General features: G+C 33.3%; 2 protein-coding genes across 2 annotated transcripts in view; one reads left to right on the plus strand and one right to left on the minus strand.

Moving 5' to 3' along the window:
- Positions 1 to 4286, plus strand: part of LOC139498343 (trafficking protein particle complex subunit 9-like) — a 302312-nt gene extending 298026 nt beyond the window's left edge. Inside the window, exon 25 of the transcript XR_011657897.1 lies at positions 4221 to 4286. The gene's annotated coding sequence lies outside the window, so the exon portion shown is untranslated. The remainder of the gene's footprint in view (positions 1 to 4220) is intronic.
- A 3427-nt stretch (positions 4287 to 7713) lies between these two features.
- On the minus strand, positions 7714 to 10640 carry LOC139497585 (uncharacterized). Its single transcript, XM_071285817.1, has 2 exons — positions 10223 to 10640; positions 7714 to 9725 (listed from the first exon to the last, which is right to left on the minus strand). Exon 2 carries the CDS (start codon positions 8884 to 8886, stop codon positions 7714 to 7716), a length of 1173 nt encoding a protein of 390 aa, XP_071141918.1. The 5' UTR covers positions 8887 to 9725; positions 10223 to 10640.
- Positions 10641 to 23577: the final 12937 nt, after the last annotated feature.

Genomic DNA, 23577 nt, shown 5'->3' on the forward strand with positions numbered 1-23577 from the left:
TACCTTCATCCTGTAGCAGTATAGCGCCTACTCCGTTATCGGAAGCATCAGTTTGAAGGATAAATACCTGAGAAAAGTTCGGCAACTTTAAAACAGGAGCTTTTACTAATGCATTCTTCAAACTCGAAAATGCACTTTCATGATTAGCTTCCCAACGTACCTGATTTGGTTGTCCCTTTTTCGTCAGATCAGTAAGCGGACTAGCTATATCTGAGAAATTGGGAACAAACTTTCTGTAAAATTCAGCTATGCCAATGAAACTTCTGACTTGTTTCTTTGTTGTAGGCCTATGAGCATTTTTGATTACTTCAATTTTATCTGGATTTGGTGAAAGACGATCTGTTCCAACAATGTGACCTAAAACGTCAAGACTGCTATACGCTATATAACACTTTGAGGGTCTTGCTGACAAATTAGCAGATGCCAACCTCTCAAATACACTCTCCAAAACCTCCATATGGTGATTGAAAGAACGTGTGTACACTATAATATCGTCAACAAAGTTATCAACGTTTTCCAACCCTTCTAAAACTTTTCTCATACAACGTACAAAAGTAGAACCACTATTGACCAGGCCAAATGGCAGAACCTTGAATTGGAACAATCCTCTAGGTGTTTGGAATGCTGTTTTGGGTTTTGCAGCATCCACAAGACTAATTTGCCAATATCCCTTGGTTACATCAATTTTAGATATAAACTGATAACCAGACAACTTTGAAAACATCTCTTCTATATTACCCATCGTTTCTGCATCGAAAATTGTAATACTATTTAAACCTCTGAAATCTATACAAAACCGATTACTAGTACTCTGATCTTTCTTCTTCACAATCACAAATGGACTTGAATAAGGACTATCTGATCGCTCGATGATATCCATTTCTATCATCTTATCGACTTCCTTATTTACCGTGTCTAGCATAGCATATGGTATGGGATAAGGTTTAAATCGAACAGGATCATCAGAAGTCAACTTGATATCGTGCTGTAGTACATTTGTCCTACCTGGAATATCTGTCAACACGTGTGAGAACTTATCTAGTAAACACTGTACCTTAACTGTTTCATTTGCTTTTAAAGCTTCGTTGATATGAACATCTCGTAATGTCTCCTTAGCAACTGCAACAGGCGTTTCGATTAACTCACTTTCGTAATTGTCCACATCGTCTGTATCTTCATTTTCGAGATCTATAACTGATACTGTAGCAACAAAACTTACCTTGTGATCTGGTGCACTAACGCACACGTTAGTTTGCTCACGTTCAACATACAGTTTCAACATGTTGACATGAAACATTTTAAGTTTACCTCTCATATCAATTCTGTAATCAAGATCACTTATCTTTTCTACTATAGAGAATGGTCCTTTCCAATGCATCAGCAACTTATTTGCTTTAGTAGGTAGTAGCACCAATACTTTTTGACCTATCTTCATCTTTCTTGAACGTGACTTTCTGTTATATATACGTGACTGTTTACGTGAAGCTTTCTCTAAGTTTTGTTTAACCAATTCACAAGTCGATTCCAATCTTTCTCGTAAATTGATAACATACTCGTATGTGGACCTCACTTCAGGATCAGTAATTTCTCTAGTCCACAATTCTTTAAGAATTGTCATTGGACCTCTGACTGGCCAACCATATACCAATTCAAATGGGGAAAATAAAACACTCTCCTGAGGTACTTCTCTGTAGGCAAATAATGCTGGTCCTAAATACTTATCCCAATCTCGCGGACGTTCTGCACATAGTCGCTTCAACATCATCTTCATCGTACCGTTAAACCTTTCAACGAGTCCGTTACACATAGGATGATACGGTGTAGTAGTAAGCTGCCGAAGAGAAATCAGTCTACTCACCTCAGACATTAAATTGGAAGTAAATTGTGCGCCCATATCTGTCAACATCTCTCTTGGAAAACCTACCTTACAAAATATATCAATCAATGCTTCCGCTACCCTTTCTGTCTCGATAGAGGGTAACGCTACTCCTTCTGGATACCTTGTAGCGTAATCAACAAGAGTTAGTATATAACGATTTCATTTATCAGTTACTGGTACTAAAGGTCCAACTATATCTACAGCTACTCTGCGAAAAGGTACATCTATGATAGGGGTTTTACCCAAAGGGGCTCTAACTTGCTTACCTTTTGGTACAGTGCGTTGGCAAATATCACAGGACTGGCAATACCGCTTGACATCGGATTCAACTCCTGGCCAGTAAAACTCTGATAATACACGATATACTGTACGTCGTGTAGCCATATGTCCAGCCATCAATGACTCGTGTGCTAATTTCATGACATCGCTTCTATAAACTTCAGGAACGACCAACTGACGGAATAACTTACCATTTTCTACTTTTGGTGACATAAATTCTCTATACACAAGTTTCTTCTTCACTATGTAATTTACTTTTGTACCATTGGTCTTCTCAAAGTTTCTGCCTTCAGCAACATACTGTCTAAGCTTCGACAAACTTGCATCAGACTGCTGTTCATTCTCAATGTCCTCTAGACTAACATCCTTAATACTTCCTGGAACTTTTAATTTCGGATATGGATTATCTCTCTTCTTCGCTTGCTGTCGAGTTACTACACTTACCGACGGAGATATATCGGGATCATAAGGCTCCCTAGCACCATCTATGTTTCCTATAATAACATCATACAATGGTTGTTCCATACACCATGCTTTTACTTCACCTTGATAATAAGGACTGTCTATAGTAATTATAGCAATAGGTACTTTAACACTCGATCCATCAGCTAATACGCATGTCTGATAATCATCTAGAAAACAATCTATACTTACCAGACTTTTCTTTATAACGACTCCATTACATCCTGTATCGCGAAGTACTGTCACAACACGGTTACCTAACTTACCTTTAGCTACAGGCATTTTGATTGGTTTCTTTTCACACTGTTCAGGTATTGTAAGACTACTAACCAGGGTACCGTTTCACAAAGCCTTCGTAAGTCTACGTGTCATCGTAAGTCCATCGTAAATAAATCGTAGGATTTACAGCCGTTTCACAAAGCCGTCGTAAGTTAAGATGATCGTAAATAATGCGTAAATCCTGGCGTAACTTACTACAGCTATACCCAGTCGTAACTCCAAGATGCCTCAACTGTTAGAAGACGAAGAAGAATCTTCAATATTATAGAACTACACTTGTAGTCTTTCTTCGTTTGTTTATTTGTATATGCAAGCAACTTACTTAATGTAAATCTAAGGTATTAATCATTGTTTACTCATCTTATTTCCTACCGGCGTACGTCTTTTTAAACAATTTAATAAATAGGCTTTCTATCACGTCCGCGTTCTGAAATCTATTTATAATTATATCACTACAGGCACAGTGGTAATCGATAAAACGTTTAAAGAAGGATGTTTTATCCTCATTTTTGATTCATTTTTAAAGTTATGTGTACAATATAAATCTGAAATCAGTGTTTCACAGTCAAACCAGATAATAATTATGTTTTTGTTATTTCGGCCAAAAAAGAAATGTATTTTAATTAGAATATCGAAATAAATATCTGACTGTAATTAGTTTCGTGGTTAATGGAATTTTATTTAATGGAACATAATGTGTGTGCAAAGTTTTTAGAATATTTAGGAACTTTTCTAGAAAAAACGTCAAAACAGCTGTTTCCTTGTGAGACAACAGGTCAATTTCTAGTTTTAATATAAAAATAAAATTTGATAGAAACGATACAAAAAAATAACATTAAATCGCTATTCTCCAAATAATGTAACAATTTAGAAAAAAAGGAGAAGCCTACATGTAAAAAAAGTTAATAATTTAAAATTACCAATTTTTAACTACATAAACGCGTATTTCCCGCTTTTCGTGACACTACAAGAAACTTTCCTATGAGCCGTGGATTGCGGAATATCGTCTGTATACTTCCAAAATATTCACGTAAATTGATGTCGTCGTGTGTTAAAACAGTTATTGGCCAATCAAATCGGTATATATTATTTAATATTCACGGTTGGGAACCCCTTTAACCCGAATTCCTGCGGTGTAAAGATTATATGCTTTGCTTATTTCTTTAGCTTTTATATACTTAGTATGCAACCTTTTTGTTGGTTGGTTGTACCATAATATTCTCATGCACCGACTTTTAAAAGAGACCACCCGAAAACTCTCTTTGTGGATACTCTTATAGTATTAAGCATCCTATCCCGCTAATAGGCGCTTGAATATCAGATATTTATTTGAAATAACACAAGATATATGAGGTTGTGAATGAGGTTTACAGAATAGAGAATAATGCCCCTCCCTCCTCCCCCCCCCCCAAGAAAAAAGAGAATATAAAGTAAAGTTGATTAACAAATTAACTAAACTCTGCGTTTTCTGCATACCAAATTAAATATTAATATACGTATATCATTTGGAATGAAATGTTCTCCTACATTGTGTCAATAATTATTACAACAATGAAATTTCGGGAAAGAGTTCCGACAAAAATAGCCATTGACAACAAAAGCTATGTACAGCTGAAAAAAAATACAACAACTAGTCATACAATCAAAAAGCTATTATTCTCGATTTTTGGAACGGACATGCACATACAGAACAGAAACAGTTGAAGAGCTATCAGACCAAACAGAACCTAATAAATAGCCATATCATGAAACCTTAGTTTCTTTATAATTTCAAAATTTATGGATAGTTTTAAGGGACGTCTCTTTCGCCGGAATGATTCCTACGTGGTCCGTGTAACACTTATCAATTCAAAGTTTTTAAAAAAAAATTAAAATTTTACATTTTTGGAATTTTTATCAAAGTTTCAAAATATCAAAATTCCAAATTGTGTAAAAGTTTTGAAATTTTGAAATTTTAACCAAATAATTAAAATATTAAAATTCTAAATATCTTTTATAAATTTGATAGTTAAGAAATTTGATCAAACTTTTAAAATACTAAACCTAATGTGCAATTTTGATTATTTCACTTTTTGAAAGTTTGATTTTTTAGATTTTTGATTAAAATATCAAAAAGAGAAAAGGGGCGAAAAGAGGGGTATCTGTAAACACTGCTCTAATTTTTAGCTTGGAATTAATATCTCGAAATATATCAAATCACTTTTTATAACAAAATAAACAACAAAAGAAGAAGTCGGTTTTTTTATAAACATATTAGACATCACCTGGGATAACAGTATCCTGAAATTTTAAGGTTGTGCATCTATTATGAAAAATATCCTATTTTAACCGGCATCAAATAAATTGATTTAAATATTTGATAGAAAGATAGCGTTTGAATTGAAAAAAAAAATAATAAAAAAATAAGAGCTATTTGGTGTTCCCAGTGCCAAAAATTTAGAGGTAACAGTGAAACCAACTCGCAGTAGGCAAAATAGTATTATTCGCCTTTTTAGCATTCCTGATGAAAGTAGATCCAGAAAAGCGCTACAGTCGCATGCAACTTTAATTTTTTTTTTTTTTTTTATTGATTGCATGACGATAATATATTGCCTTTTATGATTGATTTCAGTTCCAAGTAATGATACGGATGGAATACTTAATTTATGGTGTCACAATGAACGTTGTGCTAGGCGTGCTTCAGCAGGCCCCTAGTTAAAACAGTGTACAGGGTTGCGTTCAATATCGTAGCGGCTACGTAGTGCTACGTATATTTATGACTATTGAACGTGTACAGCTAGCCGAGTTTTCTGCATATATATTGATAGCAGCTACGTAGCGGCTATGGTATTGAACACAACCCTGGTTTAGTGATGGTTCAGTGATGGTTCAGTGATAATATACGTCATACAAACTTAACTACGAAATATAACAATGAACTAAAATTAAAATCATACAAAACTTCTAAGACCAGAGGCTCCTGAATTGGGACAGGTGCACAAACGCGGCGGAGTAACTAAACATGTTTCGTGAGATCACAACCCTTCCCCTATACATCTAACCAGAGACATATAATACAATTGTAACCAATGTAGAAAAAACAAACCCACAGCAATACACACAGTTAAACGCACTTTAAAAGAAATCCAAGTCCCATGTCAGAAAAGGAAACAAAAGTAACTAATCAAAATGACAATGATAATAAATTAACAAAGGACTACTATATATAAAGCTAGCAGTTACTGACAAATGCCAGACCTCAATTAAGCTAATTTAAAGATACATGTAATAACTTCATCATATGAATAACAGGCTAACTGTTGGGTTTATTGCTTATTTGTTCCTGAACACTCATGAAATATTTGTCACTGGCAACCAAAAATGGATAATTTAAAATAGGTTGTTCCTGAACATTTGATAAATTTAAGATATTTATAAACAAAATATTAAATAAATTTATATAATACATATGTAAAAGAGGACTTATAAATAATTTATCAAAAAAACAGCTTGTGTTTATCTTTTAAAACAAGTTGTGAATTTCTGTCGGGAGGAAAAATACGTCCACAAATCAGAATTTCGAGCAAAGATCTGAAATTTCGACCTCGTTTTACTCAAAAAGTAGCACATGCAGGTATATTTTTTTATTAAATATTTGATTTAAGAAGGTAAAAATAGCCTATATATCTTAAAGGAAAGAAATTCTCACCGTCAGAAATAAACTGTTCATGGATATATGCCCTTAAAATTGTACAAGTAACAAATACGGAACAATGATATCCCTTCAAACAAAAACAAAATCTATTTCCTTTTATTTTCTATTTGAAAACAGTGGTTGGTCCTTTAGGGCCCCTAATGGATATATTATGGTAAATGGGTATACTTTGTACAAGCATCAGTCCAAACGTTGTCTAAGGGTGCAACCATTTAACTTCAAAAGTGGGGATATGGTTGTTTTGTCAAAGTGAAGAAAAAAACGCTCTGAGCGCAAACAATTTCATTAATTTTTCCATCGCTTTAGATTTTTTATATATCTCGTAGCTAGTGCCCCTTTAACAAAATTGATAAATGGTTTCATTTGTTTAGTGCAAATTCTAAAGGGGTACATAACTTTTATTATTTAGTATTAGCATATTTTTTAATGCTGAAAAAATAAGAATGGCTAAAAGAATTACAGAACAAAGAAATGCTACCCCCACCCCCCTCGTTGCCACTAATCTAGACCTCCACTGTGTCGGATAGTTTCGTTTAATATATTTTACTGTTTTTGTCTCCAAATAGAATATTGGTACAAAGTGTTGTTAATATATGTATTATTACTGACGAGGTGAACACAAAGAAAAATATTGCTTGACTCACGGCAAAGTTTGCTATGTATTCTTACCAAATTAAAATCGTTAAAAATTGCATTTGTGTTTAACCCATTGAATAATGAAAAAGCACCTCACTAAAAATATGGCCAAATAAACAATTAAACTTCAGACATTTCTGCATCTTATGGTATCTATTTTATAAAAATCACTCATAGACTTACTTGGTAATATTTTTTGAAAAATACCGATTTTAGTTGAAATAATAGGACATTTTTTGTCCTATGACTGTAAGCGTCATATATCTTGAATTTATATTGAAAACGGACTGAAATTCTTTAGTTGTATTAATGTTGATATAAAAATATCGCCATAATTCGCCATCCATAATAATTATTTTTAAAAATGTTTATTTGGCATGCCATACTCGATAAAAGTGCGGACGTGAAAGAAAGCACTCTTTTCGGTTTACGATACACTTACGACGATACACACGACGTAGTTTGCGATCAACTTAGTAGTTCTTTACGATGCCTTTGTGAAACACACGTAACGGGAACGTAGAACCACACGTAAACCGATCGTAAACTGATACGATGATCGTAAGTTAAGAAGGCTTTGTGAAACGGTGGCCTGTGTAGTAATAATGCTATCAGTTAGAGTAATAACATTACCGCAAATAGGAGTTTCCTTTACCCGTGAACCACTATTCTGTACATTACCAACTTTGTTTTTTAATAATGGACAGTTCGATATCAAGTGATCTGATTTGTTGCTCTTAAAGCACTTTCTATCAAATCTGTTTCCACCACCGTAACCTCCTGTATGTCTATTTCTATCTCTGTCACTTTGCTTTGGCGGTTCTTGGTTTCGTGCATTGTTGGGTTTTTGAGACGGCTGTGGCTTACCTTTTTGAGTCTGATTTGTAAGTGATACTATATTTACTCGCCTTGCCTCCTTAAATTGATCAGCATACCGAGTCATATCATCTATGGACTTCGGTACTCTCTCTTTCAGAAATAACATTACCTCGTTATTACATATGTGTAAAAACTGATCTCTTAACATAAGATCATAAAGTCCATTAAACGTCTTCAAAACATTAGACATATCAATCCACCTACTAAAATAACTACCCAAACGAACAGAAAACTGTTGAAACGTTTCACCAAACTCTGGACGACAAGATCTAAACTTCTGCTTAAAACCATCTTCAGTCATGTTATACCTCTTCAACAAACATGTCTTAAGAGCATCATAATCTAATGCTTGATTTGATGGCAGCAAAGCGTACACATTTAATGCATTACCTTTAAGAAGTGCACTGAAATAAGTGGCCCATATTGATTTGTCCCATTTTTGCGATATAGCATACCTTTCATAACGACGCAAATATGCATCCATATCATCAGTACCTTCCTCAAAAGGAGGTAGTTTAGGTACCTTTGAGGGGTTAACATTACCTTTTTCATCCCTGTGTTTTTCAGTTTCAAATAAACGAGTATTATCTAGCCTTTTCAATTCCAATTCATGTTCTAATCTTACCTTTTCAACTTCCCATTCTTCCTTCTCTCTTTCTCTTTCAAAACGTCTATCATCGCGTTGTTTCGCCTGTTGTGACTCAATGAACCTAATTAAATCTTCATTGGCTAACCCCAATGACTCACCATACTGTCGTAACTCTTTTAGACTCTCCATGATTGATTCCTGCTAATATGACTTGCTATGTAACAATAAACTAGACCAAGGACAATGCTAAATATATCACATATCTATATCACTTAACACTACGCTTTAGTATCACAGTTGACCATAGCCTGGTCCACAAGTGTCAATCGCAACACAAAATAAACAATAGCCTTAGTCTAAATTTACTCTATATAACAATACCTACATTAAATCTACTGTTTGTACTTGCAGCGTGCAACAACACCGAGGCAATGTAGTGTAGAAATTTTACAAATTCTGAGGTTCCAAACTATCAGGATTCTGTCGACATTACAGTTTCTGAAAAAATACAATAGTCAGCTTTACTACACGTTATAAATGTATATTCAATGTATAAAACAAATAATAATTCTTCTATAGAAAATATAAATTTAACTTCAAAATGTATAAGAAGAAAAAAACACTTCAGACTTATCCCACTTCTGACACCAATTGTCACGGACGGACGGATGGATAAGTCTTTCAGTGCTATTTTACAATATTGACTAAAGAATCAACGATTAGAATAAATAAATTATTTAATAAACAAACAAAACAAAAACAATTAAGAAGAAAATATACATCAAATTGTTCTAAACATTAAAGTCCAAATAAATAGTTCAACAGCTTCAGTAGTTTGTATATCCAGATTACTTCCCTTTGTATCGTGATGACGGTTATGGTATCGTTGTGACGGTTATGGTATCGTGCACGACAGTTCCACTATAATAGGTAGATATGTTGTTTGATGAATTATGTATGAATGCGTTCAATCCATATGACCACTCCTTAACACCGCAGCATTGTATTACTCTGGTGCAGGCTGGAACCTAGTAATAATATAATTGTACAAACTCTTTAGTACGATTATCAATTTAGATATGCCTTTTACTTGCACGTTCATGCAACATAAACATGAACTCTATAATCTCACGTTCATAAAATGAACATATATATTCTATTAATTTACGTAGATAAATACGCACATACATTTTATATGTAGCAAAATGTGTCATACTGTAATAAATATCATAATTTGCATGATAGTTTCACGTACATAAGGAAATTCGGAACCTTGTACACATAAATATCACGTACATTCAATTTGTACCCGTAATTAACAATCTTGTTCTTGTTCACTAGCAAAACCGCAAATATCTGAATATAAAACATGGTTTTCATATCTTTAAATCCGTTTACAAAACATTATAAATTGAACAATTTACATAATGGAAAATTGTCTGCAGAAGTCTGAAAGTTTCGGAAATTTGATAAACAAAAGTGAGACACAGAAAAGTATAAATATATGTAAGAATAAAACACTTACCTCGGAATTGATGCACTAATACAGTAGAACCATTGTAGGTTAAATTTAGCTATCAAATATGAAAATGCTCAAACGAGTGTGGCATCCTTCCACACGAAAATCCCAAAGCAGAAATAAAATTACAACGTGTCCAAAGAACTCATCTGACCACTGTTTAAAAATAGCCAAACCTGTCCGAAGAACTCGATTGACCACTATTTAAAAATAGTCAACAGGTGTGTAAATAGGCTAAGCCTAATCAGTGTGCGTTTAAACACAGGTAACCAAACTTAGGCCAAACGTACATATATACATAAAAGCGTATGTTAAAACTATGTATAAAATAAACTGTGAAAAAAGGCGTCCTGCGCAAAGACTGCAAGTGCAATTCTCTGATCATTACGACAATTTCGAAATCATTATCTATATACAAGTTTGACTGAATATATATGTGAATTACTCTATAAAGATCATCTGGATCGTGACAGAATGACAGAACGTAACAGAAAGGAATTACACAGTACTTTTTGTCCTTTTATTCGAATTGTGTAGACGTTTACTTTCATCTACATATCAATTTGTTAGATACTATAAAAACACATTTACTGTCAAAGTGCTGATACTGAAATATTCTCAGAAGGTACACACAAAGGCTGTAACAAGAGAGACCAACACAATGATTTTTCTCTTAACTCTGATCTTTGGAGAGTTCGGGTTTTTCAAACTGGCTGCCATTTACCTGTACATATGGAGTTATACATTCAGGAAATGGTGCTCTTCTCGTTGCAAGAAATAAAATCTTGATCGTTCAAACGTTTCCATAGGTGAAAAAACGAATGGTAACTGGAGGGAATTTATCCCTTTGGGACAAAATTTATAAGACCCTTAAAAATGCTAAATTTGATCAAATTCATTAGTTATAACAAAATCAGACCAGTAAGAGACACGTTGTCTATATAATCTATCATATTGTTGAAAATCGGAAGCCTGTTTACTTAATTTCGATATTCTTTGAATGATTAAGTTGTCAGAAAACAACAACAAACACTTTGTTTTTTTTTAGTTGGGTTGGGGGGGGGGGGGGGGTGGAGATGATTGAACATTTTAATTATAATATTTTATTAGAAGAAATATAAGAAAGAGTGTTTAATTGGCAATAGTTGGTGCATTATATACTCTAGTTTATAATGAGACTTGAAATTTCCAAAAATATAATTGCTGGTGAAAGATGGAACATGGAAATTAGACTTTTTCAGATATTGGCGTATCTTTGTCACAATCGAGCTCCCTTTTTTGGTACAAACTATATTGTATTTTTTATTTGGATTTAAATCAACTCATTATCCATAAAAAAAATTATTGTCACAAAAATAGTTTTTATTTGGTTAAACTTTTATTGTGAAACGTTCACATTTTCTGATGATCATAACACATTAATGTTTAATGTCTTAAATTTGGTGTTGAGAAAGAACCACGGATGGCTTGCCCTAAAAATACATCTCATAATATAACAAGTGTGGACACAGATCAGTATGGATAGTACGCTTGAATGTTTGACAGTGTTTTCTGACAATAGGGTTCTATGTTGAACTGTTGAGCCAAGTGACAGTCAACCTGTACCAAACACTGAAAATAACAGTCTTATATTCAATATTACGTTTTACTGTTTCGATATATATATATAAGAAGATGTGGTATGAGTGCCAATGAGACAACTCTCAATCCAAGTCACACTTTTTAAAAGTAAACCATTATCAGGTAAATCAAGACTGTCATGTAGGAGACACTACTTTAAGTCAGTGCTGACCGTTCATAGATTTTATTTAGCTAGACATTGTTTTTAATATCAAATCTGATTATTGGCTATCGTGCTATTATTGCTTCCAATCACTGATAACCTTTAGTACAAAAAGTTTAGTGAAAAAATGCATTTGTGAGTTATAATGCCATTGAACAGTGTTTGCAAAAGTCAGTATTCTTTAGCTTTCTATTCTATGATTACCATAATAAGAAATGTATCGTTGAATAACCTATCATGGCACAATTATAACCTTATAAAATCAAGCAGAGCATGTTATTTGTTGACATAATTCTTAGAAAACATTGTATCTTGTTGGGTTTTTAGCTCACCTGGCCCGAAATACATGATACAGACGAAGTTGTTTCACTATGTTACAAAGATTCAATAATCACAATGTTCTCAAATTCAATTAGAGTGATTCGCTTTCTCTGAAGAAGATATATCTAATATAATATGTATAACTTTATTTTGAATGACATGAATCTTTTCTATAAGTTTCTTCGAGAAACCTTCATACCAACAAACACTTGCATAATTAAGATGACCTTGTATTTATGCAGAACATATTGTTTTTATCCAACGCAGCGAGAAAATACTGCACCCGGATGGTCCTCAGCTGGCCTATAAATAAAATTGTGTACTAGTTCAGTGAAGTGAACGTCACACTAAACTCCAAAACATAGAAAGGAACTGAAATATCAGATTGCAACCCCTTCCCTTTCATGAATGTGACATACCGAATTAGACTATTTACCGGATTTGTTATCACATAAGCAACACGACGGGTGCCACAAGTGGAGCAGAATCTGCTTACCCTTCCGGAGCACCTGAGATCACCCCTATTTTTGGTGGGGTTTGTGTTGCTTATTCTTTAGTTTTCTATGTTTTCTTATGTGTACTATTGTTTGTCTGTTTGTCTTTTCATTTTTAGCCATGGCGTTGTCAGTTTATTTTCGATTTAAGAGTTTGAAAGTCCCTCTGGGACCAATTGAAGAAGCTCCAAACTATTTACACTATCCCTAAAATTTGTCATCGTCCCTCATTTAGAGGTAATCTGCGCTATTCCCCGTGTATTTTCAAAACTCTCTTTGAATTCCTTGATATTCTTGTTGATGGGAACGGTTTTAAAAGTTGAAATATTCATATTCTTTGTATGTGTGCATTATACAATGGGTGTTTTACCACCTTTATATTTTAAACTGCATTACCCACATTTTAATTATTGCTGACATTTCATATCCCATCAAATAAAGGCAACAGTAGTATACCGCTGTTCGAAATACATAAATCGATTGAGAAAAAAAAACAAATCAGGGTTACAACCTAAAACTGAGGGAAACACATCAAATATAAGAAGAGAACAACGACACAACAGAAACACAATACTAAAATGCAACACACACAGAAACGAACTATAATATAACAATGGCCATATTCCTGACTTGGTACAGGACATTTTAAGAAAAAATGGTGGGATGAACCTGGTTTTGTGGCTAGCTAAACCTCCCTCTTTTATGACAATGTTAAATATAACATAAAAATGACAACATTACATGACGGGACTACACTACAAATTAAAGGGAGAACATACAGGCCATAGAAAAACACAAATAAAAGCTATCAAAAGGTACCAGGCTTATCATTTAATACGCCAGACGCGCGTTTCGTCTACATAAGACTCATCAGTGATGCTAAATGTTATTATGTGCTTCATATATATGACAATGGTGACGTGTTAAAAATACACCATTCCAGGCACTTTTGTTTCCAAAAATATCAATACTACCAATAATTTACAAGTTCCGGGTCGAATCCGATACTGATTCTTATAGTATATGTTAGGCGCACAACCAAGCAGTGTATTCAGGATTTGCTACAAATACGGATAATAATAGCACCTGATCTTCATCATTATACAGGGCATAACTGTGCACTTTATAATCAGTGTGACTTAACCAAATGACAATGCGAATTCTATAAATCAAGAATTATAAGGCGTAGGTTCTTTAATTTAGTCCTGCCGGATGGTGTTGTGTGTCTAATCTTTAACCTTAAGTGAATATAAGTTTTGAATTAAATCCTGTTTGTTAATGAGAAACCTTATGTATTCAAATTAAGACATCATTGGTTTTAAAAATATCTTAGCGTGTCTGTTGAAGGTTAATCAAAATTTCCTTTTTTAATGTAAATAATTGATCACTGGCTGAACGTATATATAAAAGATTTGAAATGGCTCGGTAAATGTTTTCATGTACCAATTGAAGAAGCTCCAAACTATTTACACTATCCCCAAAATTTGTCATCCATGCAGAAATATCCTTTGGTGGCATGGTGCTATCTGTAAAGAAACAACAATGTTATTATTTTCGTTGGTGCTCTATTTCTATTATTGAAATTCATAAAACTCAACAGCACGTACCAATTGTTGTAATACAGTAATTGAACTATTCTTTGGAATCTTGACACTCCGATAAATGATCAATGATCGATTGATCGGTGATCATTACAAGGGTAACATATTTGACATTGTTTATGGGAGAGTTGTCATGGCAACGATCATCGACTTATTAATCTGTTCGTTAATTATATATATAAATAAGGCAGAGTAACTGCATACCGCTATCTGGAATGTAATACAGCAGTACACGATCGGTCAAGTTTAGGGGAGATAACACAATCGATCATATTTAAGGGGAGATAACACTAATTGCAAAATTTTAATCAAGGAATATCTAGCAAGAAAAACAGTTTGGTGCTGCCATTTTTATTCTTTTCATTTTCCTAAAACATATTATAAAACTTATTTTCATATAAGTTTTCAAACGTCTATCTCACAGATATCTTTTCATCACAAGACAGTGCTTTTCATGACTATAATGTATGAAAAATTGGGCAATAATGCAAGACTTGTAGCTTGAAAAATAGCACGGTGACCCATACTTTTTTTGTTGTTTTGAAAAAAGCATAATTAAATCTACATTTTCCCAAAGTATAAGAAAATATTATCTCAGGAAATATATACCGATGACCAACCGTAAAGTAAAAGTATTTTATTGTGTATGTTGGACGTTGCTGCCAAGCGAAACGAGGCTAGTAGATATAACGTCAAAATATTTCTCTTCTAAGACCAAATGCCGTATAAATAACTATTCAATGTTTTTGAAAACAAACTGACAATCGTTGCATATCATTTATGTTGCATGGACGCACCTATTATGTATTTTAGACAACAAAATTCACAAAACGCACGGTCACATTCGTTTTCGAATCTACTATGCTTAATTTATAGTTAATCAAGTTTGTTTTACACAAAGACTTTTTTCGCGATGTTTGCCAGTAATTCACACACTGCTTGTCTATACAAAATTGTCACAACGAACGAAAAGCCCGCTGTAATACTTTGTTTACATATATTTAAATATTGACCTCATTATTTCATCATTAAACGTTTCTTTGTGTTTATAGTGTGTTTATTAAATACTGGTTGTTGTGCGTTTTGGTGTAACAACAAACAATTGAGTTATGTTAATTGGACCTGCTTTGATGTGATAACTACACTTGATTTTTTTTACTAGATAACATTTTTGTTCGCTATGGAGATACTGTATATCGCCAAGTTATCGGAATTTCAATGGGAATTAACTGTGCACTACTTTCTCTATGGTTACAAATTACATTTTATGACTTATATCAACAATAACCAATTGCAACATCTGTTGGCATGATACGGGTTATGTTTTTTCTCGTATAATTATGATGGCATGATACTAAACCCCTAACGGGAGGGATTGATTTAATTTTCATATGATGAAGACATACTATTGCGATCAGTTTGATTGATGTCTGAAAGTGGCATGTCAGTAACTGCTAGCTAGTAGTCCTTTTTTATGTTGATCATTATCATGTTGCTTAGTTTCGGACTCAGACTTCTTTAAAACTGAGTTTAACTGTGCGTGCTGCTGTCTGTTTGTTTATTCCAAATTGGCTAGAGGCAAAGGGGGAGGGTTGAGATTTCACAAATCATGTTTAATCCCACTGCATTTATGCGCATGTCCTCAGTTAGGAACTTCAACCTTTGTTAGTTTTTGTTGTTTAATTTCTGTTCATTTATATGCTTTGGAGTTTAGTGTGGCGTCAATTTCGCTGAACTAGTATATATTATTGTTTAGGGGCCATCTGAAGCCCGCCTCCGGATTTACGTTTTAGAATGTTATGAATCAGATATGAGAATTTTAATCAAATAGGAGATCATGAATTTTACAGCTAATGCCCTTTTAATGCGGCGTTCAGACAGCGCCGATTATGGCTCCCGTTTGAGATCAGACAGCGATAAGATACGAAAAGTGAAAAGTCGGATTACTATCCTCAATGATCTGCAGTGTCCTATCATTGTCTGAACGCATTCGTTTACGTTCGTAAGAGATTCCTACGGATCGAGAATGGTCCGGAGAGGTCGGACAAGTACCCCGACAGTTAGGTGCGTCCCGTAGCATATTGGAGCCTCAGTCGATTTTGTCTAGTCGGATCACAATCGTGATAGATTCTGCATGATCTGGAGAAATTTGTCATTGCTGTTTTTTTGCGCCGATTGAGCCCAGATTGCCACCAGATCTTGCCGAATGCGAACAGTCTCTGTCAAAACCGTTCTGGAATAGTTCCGTTATTAATACGAATTTCGGCAATAATATCGACGTCAGAGTCTCGACAATTACAGAACACAATACGATTGAGTCAAGACCAAGCCGGTTGCAATGCGGTACAGAAGATTGTGATAAGATTCCGTTCCGACAGTACCTGATCATTCCGAATATGGCGACAGTTTTCTATCGAATATCTTCCGTCAGCGTCGGTTCACTGTCTGGTCACTGTCTGATCTCTGTCGGATCACATTCGGTATAACTAGGACCCTGTCGGGACAGTTTCTGTCGGTTTTTTTTTAACATGTGAGAGATACAAATCGCATTAATATCGGATTGAGACTCTTCCTGAACAATATCTGATTGTTGTCGTGAATAAATAAATGTTTCTACAAATTTTAATTAAAGTTTCAATTTCCATCCACGATTCACAGCATCTTGATCAGACTTTTGACGAATTCTAATCGGGAATGGTCCTGTCAAGAACGGCAATAAAAATCGTGAATGTGTGACCCCAGCTTAAACGAAATAACACACAATAATATAAAGTATAAATATTAAAAACCAAATTAATGGAATTTATGTATTAAACATAAATTCGGTTATTCTAGTGAAAGTTTAAACTCGACCGTTGCCGTGCTTTATTTGTGTTTTTATATATAGTTGTTAGGATTTATAGTTGTGACGTCAACGTTCTTTTTAACTTTGAGCAGCTAGAGAGAAGACATAAAATAATTAGAGAGAGAAGTATTTTGAAATATCACGTGGAAAAGTAGATATTTGAAGTTGGTTATTTATAGATGTAGGCAAAGAGACATATGGTAACAGTATAAATTGTTTAAATCGATATATTGCATAAAATAAGTGTGAAAACATTTTATTTTCGAAACGGCATGGTCGCCAAGTCATGTCGAATATGATTAAAAGAAAAATTATTAAATCACAATATGACTTTAAGTTAAAAGCAATATATTATATTTCTGTTTATATATTTGGTGAAAAATTTATCCATTAATTTAATTCTGCTGCGGAAGAATAAATATTTATTACATTGCTGAACACGAAAAACTCACTCAAGACTCATGTCTCAATATAACAAGAACGATACATACATCGTTTGAACGGCTACAACTTTAAGATACATTGATCATGTTAATTGATAAACAATATACATGCATCGTTTGAACGGCTACAGCTTTAAGATACAAACAAAAAAGAAAGAAAAACAAAGAGGGGGGGGGGGGAGGTCACTGTACACACAAACAAAAGGAATTAATTTAAAAATAAATAAATTATATAGATCTATATATTTAGAAAAATCTATTTGTGAGTGTCAGTATGTTAAGACAAAAAACTATAAAGCGGACCACTTCAGCCAGAGAATATGTTTGAAGGACCACAGTGACTTTGCAGGGAGTATAATTGGTTCAATCAACTGATAAATTGTATCAGCGTCTGTGGTGTTCGCTTAAATTGTATAAATTTCAAGATTTAGAAAAAGGTTTCTCAGTTTGAATATATTTACATGATTCATTTGACATCGTGCTATTATTGAAGAAGGATATCTGTTATCCGAAATATCTAATATTTGTTCATTTTATAGTTAGTTAATGGTGATGTTGTACCCTTTTTGACTATATATATCTAGTAATCTGTATGTTGCCAGAGGTAACCCAAAAAATGATCTATGCAAAAAATGAGTTACCTATAAATCTATCTAGTTGAACAATATATATCTTTGAATCTGTCTAGTTGAACAATATAAATAGTTGAATCCATCTAGTTGAACAATATATATATCTTTGAATCTTTCTGTGTGTAAATATTTAAATTAATAATAATATAAAAGCTGTGGCCAATACTACCAACAAATCTTAGTTTTACAAGCCATCTCAAATAATGGAATTTATGTATTAAACATAAATTCGGTTATTCTAGTATAAGTTTAAACTCGACCGTTGCAGTGCTTTATTTGGGTGTTTATATATAGTTGTTAGGATGTATAGTTGTGACGTCAACGTTCTTTTTAACTTTGAACAGATAGAGAGAAGACGTAAAATAATTAGAGAGATTTTTTTTGAAAATACCCACCCTCTCCCACAATGTAAATATAGTTGATCCATGTATTTCGTTTTTGGTACTGCTCTTTTGTTCTTTATATTTTCAGGTAAATGTATATACTAGTAAGTGAGCTCCAGTTTGCAAAAAATCTTCTCCATTGATGAGTAACCATTTGATGCCAATAATTGCAGAAGTCTAACAGTTTGGCGTTGGATTTATAAAAACATTTGTTCGTGAAAAATAAAAAAAAAATAGTGTTTGGCAACTTCGCTGCGTGTGATAAACTACAGTTACAGTTTGTCTATATTTAAGTTATAAAGTACATTTTGTGGATCGGTCTATCCCAGGATCCAACAGCTAAATTAGTTGATCGCTGTGTCCCAGGACCATACATCTATCTATCTATTTATATATCTATCTAGTTATCTCTAAGTTGCCAGACGTATCCAAAAAATGATATATGCAAAACATGACTTATCTATATATATATATATATATATATATCTAGTTATCTGTAGGTTGCCAGAGGTAACCAAAAAATGATCTATGCAAGAAATGGGTTATCTATGAATCTATCTAGTTGAACAATATATATCTTTGAATCTATCTAGTTGAACAATATATATCTTTGAATCTATCTAGTTGAACAATATATATATTTGAATCTATCTAGTTGAACAATATATATCTTTGAATCTATCTAGTTGAACAATATATATCTTTGAATCTATCTAGTTGAACAATATATATCTTTGAATCTATCTAGTTGAACAATATATATCTTTGAATCTATCTGTGTGTAAATATTTAAATTAATAATAATAAAAAAGCTGTGGCCAATACTACCAACAAATCTTAGTTTTACAAGCCATCTCGAATAAAAGTTAATTGCCAATGATACAGAATTAATATGAACAATACTGTAAGATGATTAAAACCATATTAAAGAAATAAGCATTTAATACATGCGCTTTTCGCGATCTACCTTCTTCGGGAAAGCTCTGATATAAACATTTTAAAGACAGTGATGCGTAGACGTAGGCAGGTAACCAAAAAGAGAACCGTTATAAATTAGCATCTCAGATCAACTTTGCCTTACGGAGTAAGTACCTATGATTTATCATTTTAAATTTATGAAGGGCAATTTTAACTAAAAAGTAAAATTACAAAATATACCGAACTCCAAGGAAAATTCAAATCGGAAAGTCTCTCAAACACATCAAACGAATGGAAAACAACTGTCATATTCTTGACTTGATACACATGCATTTCCTTATGTAGAAAATGGTGGTTTAAACCGGGTTTTATAGCTGGCTAAACATCTCACGTGTATGACTGTCGCATAGAATTCAATTATACGCATAGAATTAAATTATATTGACAACAATTAGTGAACAAAACAAACTGACATAAAATATCATATTAGGTAAAACTGTCATAAATATGGGTACAGCGGTCAACATTGTGTTATAATCTTAATCACTTTAAAAACAAACAAATATGTCAACAAAGAAAAACGAAATGGTATATACATGGCACATGAGCAAAAATTAAAGACAAAAATACAGAAAATGACCGCAGCACAACAAGACATTGGCGGGATGCATAAGTATTCAACCACGCCAAAAGGATATTACCAAAAATGCACTAAACAGTAAAAGTTATTTATTTACAAAGACAATTAAAAGAACACTATAATCAAAAGGATAAACAACGTTAACAAATTATATGTTGTATACAGTGTTGATAGCAAAGCACTGACTACTAAGCTGATGATCAACAAACTACATTGTAGGTATCGAGCCAGTTAACACGAATACAATAGAATATTGTTTATATTCCCGACTTTTGACTCCGGAGTTTATTATTTTTCGACAGATTACCTTCTCTCTGGTTCGACGTCCTGGTACTCGGTCAACCAAGATCAACGTAAAGAAGTAAAATCAAGCTTTTAATCGGTACATTTTTTTGAGGAAATCAACTGTTTTATGTCGTCATTATATATACGACAATAAAATCGGAAAACACTGAACTGTCCTCCCACAGTGCACAGATTTTATGTTCGATTTTATTTCTTTTGATTGCTCTTACTCGATAGAGTACCAGGGTGTCCAACCACAGATTAGGTTACCTGTCTAACAATTACGTAATCCGGAGTCAAAAAGTCGGTAATACGAAAAAAGTCTATGTTTAGTGAACAGACACCATCATTCCAAAAAAGATTAAGCAAATCTATTAAAAATTAATAAAAGAAACCCTTTGTTAAGTTATCATTGTTTGCTTAGAAAATAAATTGATTGATTGATTGGTTGGTATTTAAGGCCACTTTCAACACTATTGTGCTTTTTGGTGGCGGTCAGTTTTAATTGGTTGAAGAAACCGGAGTGCCTGGAGTGTACCACCGAAAAACGGACAATCCTAGTCAATTCAGATTGGATTCGAGTGCACCTGCCACGTGCGGGATTCAAACTCACAACCTCAGTGTTGACTAGCTAGTGATGCAGTATATCGACTACTTAGGTCACTCGGCCACTGAGTCCCATTGAAAAAAGATATTACAATGTTTCCACTGCATGTTGATGATAATTATGATATTTACTAGGTTTTTAAAAAAAACTAAAGTTCACATAAAGTTTAATTAGTTGTGATTGTAATGATAGTAAAGCTTTAACACGACAGAAAAGTTATTAATAAAGTAAGGGATTAAACGTTCAGAAAAAGTTCAAAATGTCTAAAGGTTTTTTGTTATTAGTTAGAAATATGATATAAATCTGATAGATCTAAACTAGATATCATATAAACATGGATTGAACATGTGGTTTAAACGTTATTAACACTTTTACATATAGGGATAAATTCAATTAAAAAAAACTCCTATTGACTTTAATGCAAATCTATGTCTAGAATTAATTTTATACCTGATTTACCCTTAGGAATCAGAAGCTTTCATATATCATTCATTAAAGTACAAATGTAGCCCCATCTTTTGCAAAAATAAAAACAAAGGGTCATGCGGCATTTTTTTAGCATTCACATGGCCTTGTTTACAAACACTGTAGATTCGAACTTAATTCCTATACTGACCCCAGTTAATTTTCAACCCTGTAGTAAAAAGACTAAGTGCATTCAGCTTTCATTTTTTTTTAATTCTATGTTTGATCTATCTATTAAAAAATATTGATTACAAACGCTATCTACCAATTAGAAGAGCACAGGACTGCACTGTTATACAGAAAGTTCTACCCCAAATGGGCGGTCCCTGATGACGTATATTTATTCACTGAATTTACCCCTTTATAGATATCCAATATGCATCTACTAAATGCGACCTTAAAGTTAAGTAATTTTTCATATAAGCATTGCCTGCTAACACTAATAAAACTAATTATACGCAATATATTGTGTATACATACAAAAACATCATGAATAGTCTAAATAGCACGAGTAAGGTAAAAGCGTACAGTTAAGAAGTATGGTTGATATCCTTAACTTGATTTCACATAAGCCTTTATAAAAACACCATTCTTCTATTTGTACTGATATATACAGTATCATAGCTTTATACGTGCATTTGACGGGCAGAAATTATCAGAGATTTAGACCCACTCTTAAAAAAACTAAATTTTCTTAAAATCGATAGTCTTTGTATTTAGACTAAAACTTTAACTTTGCCTAGCAATTGGTTTCAAAAATACCTTGAAATATCCAACTTTCATATATATATATTTTCATAAGAAAGGCATAACAACCTAGCAACATCAAAATTGACTGGCAACCACACAAATTGACGTTTAAAAGGAATTTTGTGAATGCTATAAAAATATCTTCAGACTCGGTATGCGCTTTCTGTGTTTATGTGCTTCAGTTTTTTAATCATAACAATCAGACACATTCATAGTAACACTCAAGATAAGTCGCAAAGTTTCACTGTTTTAATTGAAACAATAAGACATGCTTTTGAAGTATTTTCAACCAATATTAAAATCACTAGGAACTAGCCTAAGATGTACGAAGATTCTATGCAGGTTATGTAAAAATCCGTCATCTGGTTGCAGATGAATTGTGATTAAATGCAAGACTTTATGTTTTGCCATTGGGAGCGTGCTTGTTACATCAAAAACCTGCTCCAACAGAGTTATGAGGAAGAACAGCTGAAATTGACAAAACATAAGTTGTATGGTCCCCATCATGAATTAGTTGACCGATACGACGTGTCGATACGGTATGTCAATATGCTGATACGGTGTAACAACTCACTCATCTCACTAGGGACATGTTTTAGATACAACAACAGTACTTTGGTTTGCTATTTCTCCGATTGCAAAATTTTACTGAGCGAGAATTCGTATTGTGGATGATGGATTCTAAGTAGGAGATGCTTACCCGGTCGACGTACCCGGACTCGCTCATTTTGGTGTGCATGCGATTCTATTTCTTAAAACAAATACAATGTTATGTAGCTGCATGGTCAAGCTATACTATTGAAATTGGATGTTTCAGCCATATCGTATGTTGAACTTTTCGCGATCAGAAGAATCGGAAAAAACATGAAACTAAAATATTTAAAAGAGAAAATACTGATTCTTTCTTTTCTGGCCAAAATAGTTTTGAAGAATGAATATTGAATATTCAGTAACATTTTGTTCTTTAAATATAGATATAATTCTAATTGTTCTTATTTACCATCATTTGACAGTTTATGTTCTATGCTTTATATCTTCCACCTCTTTTAAAAACTATTTTGAGAGACAACGATTTGGACAGAGGATGAAGAACGCATTAATACTTTTCTGCGCTTGTGCATAAGGAATTACGAATCAACTTTATCGATCGTTTCAGTCAACAAGAAAATAACTTTTAACAAAGCGAACAAATGC

The sequence above is a fragment of the Mytilus edulis genome, chromosome 12 (genome assembly GCF_963676685.1).
Source record: "Mytilus edulis chromosome 12, xbMytEdul2.2, whole genome shotgun sequence".
Lineage (NCBI taxonomy): Eukaryota > Metazoa > Mollusca > Bivalvia > Mytilida > Mytilidae > Mytilus > Mytilus edulis.

Excerpts from the sequence above, each read along its gene's own strand:
- LOC139497585 (XM_071285817.1), bottom strand. The coding sequence starts at position 8,886 with ATGGAGAGTCTAAAAGAGTTACGACAGTATGGTGAGTCATTGGGGTTA.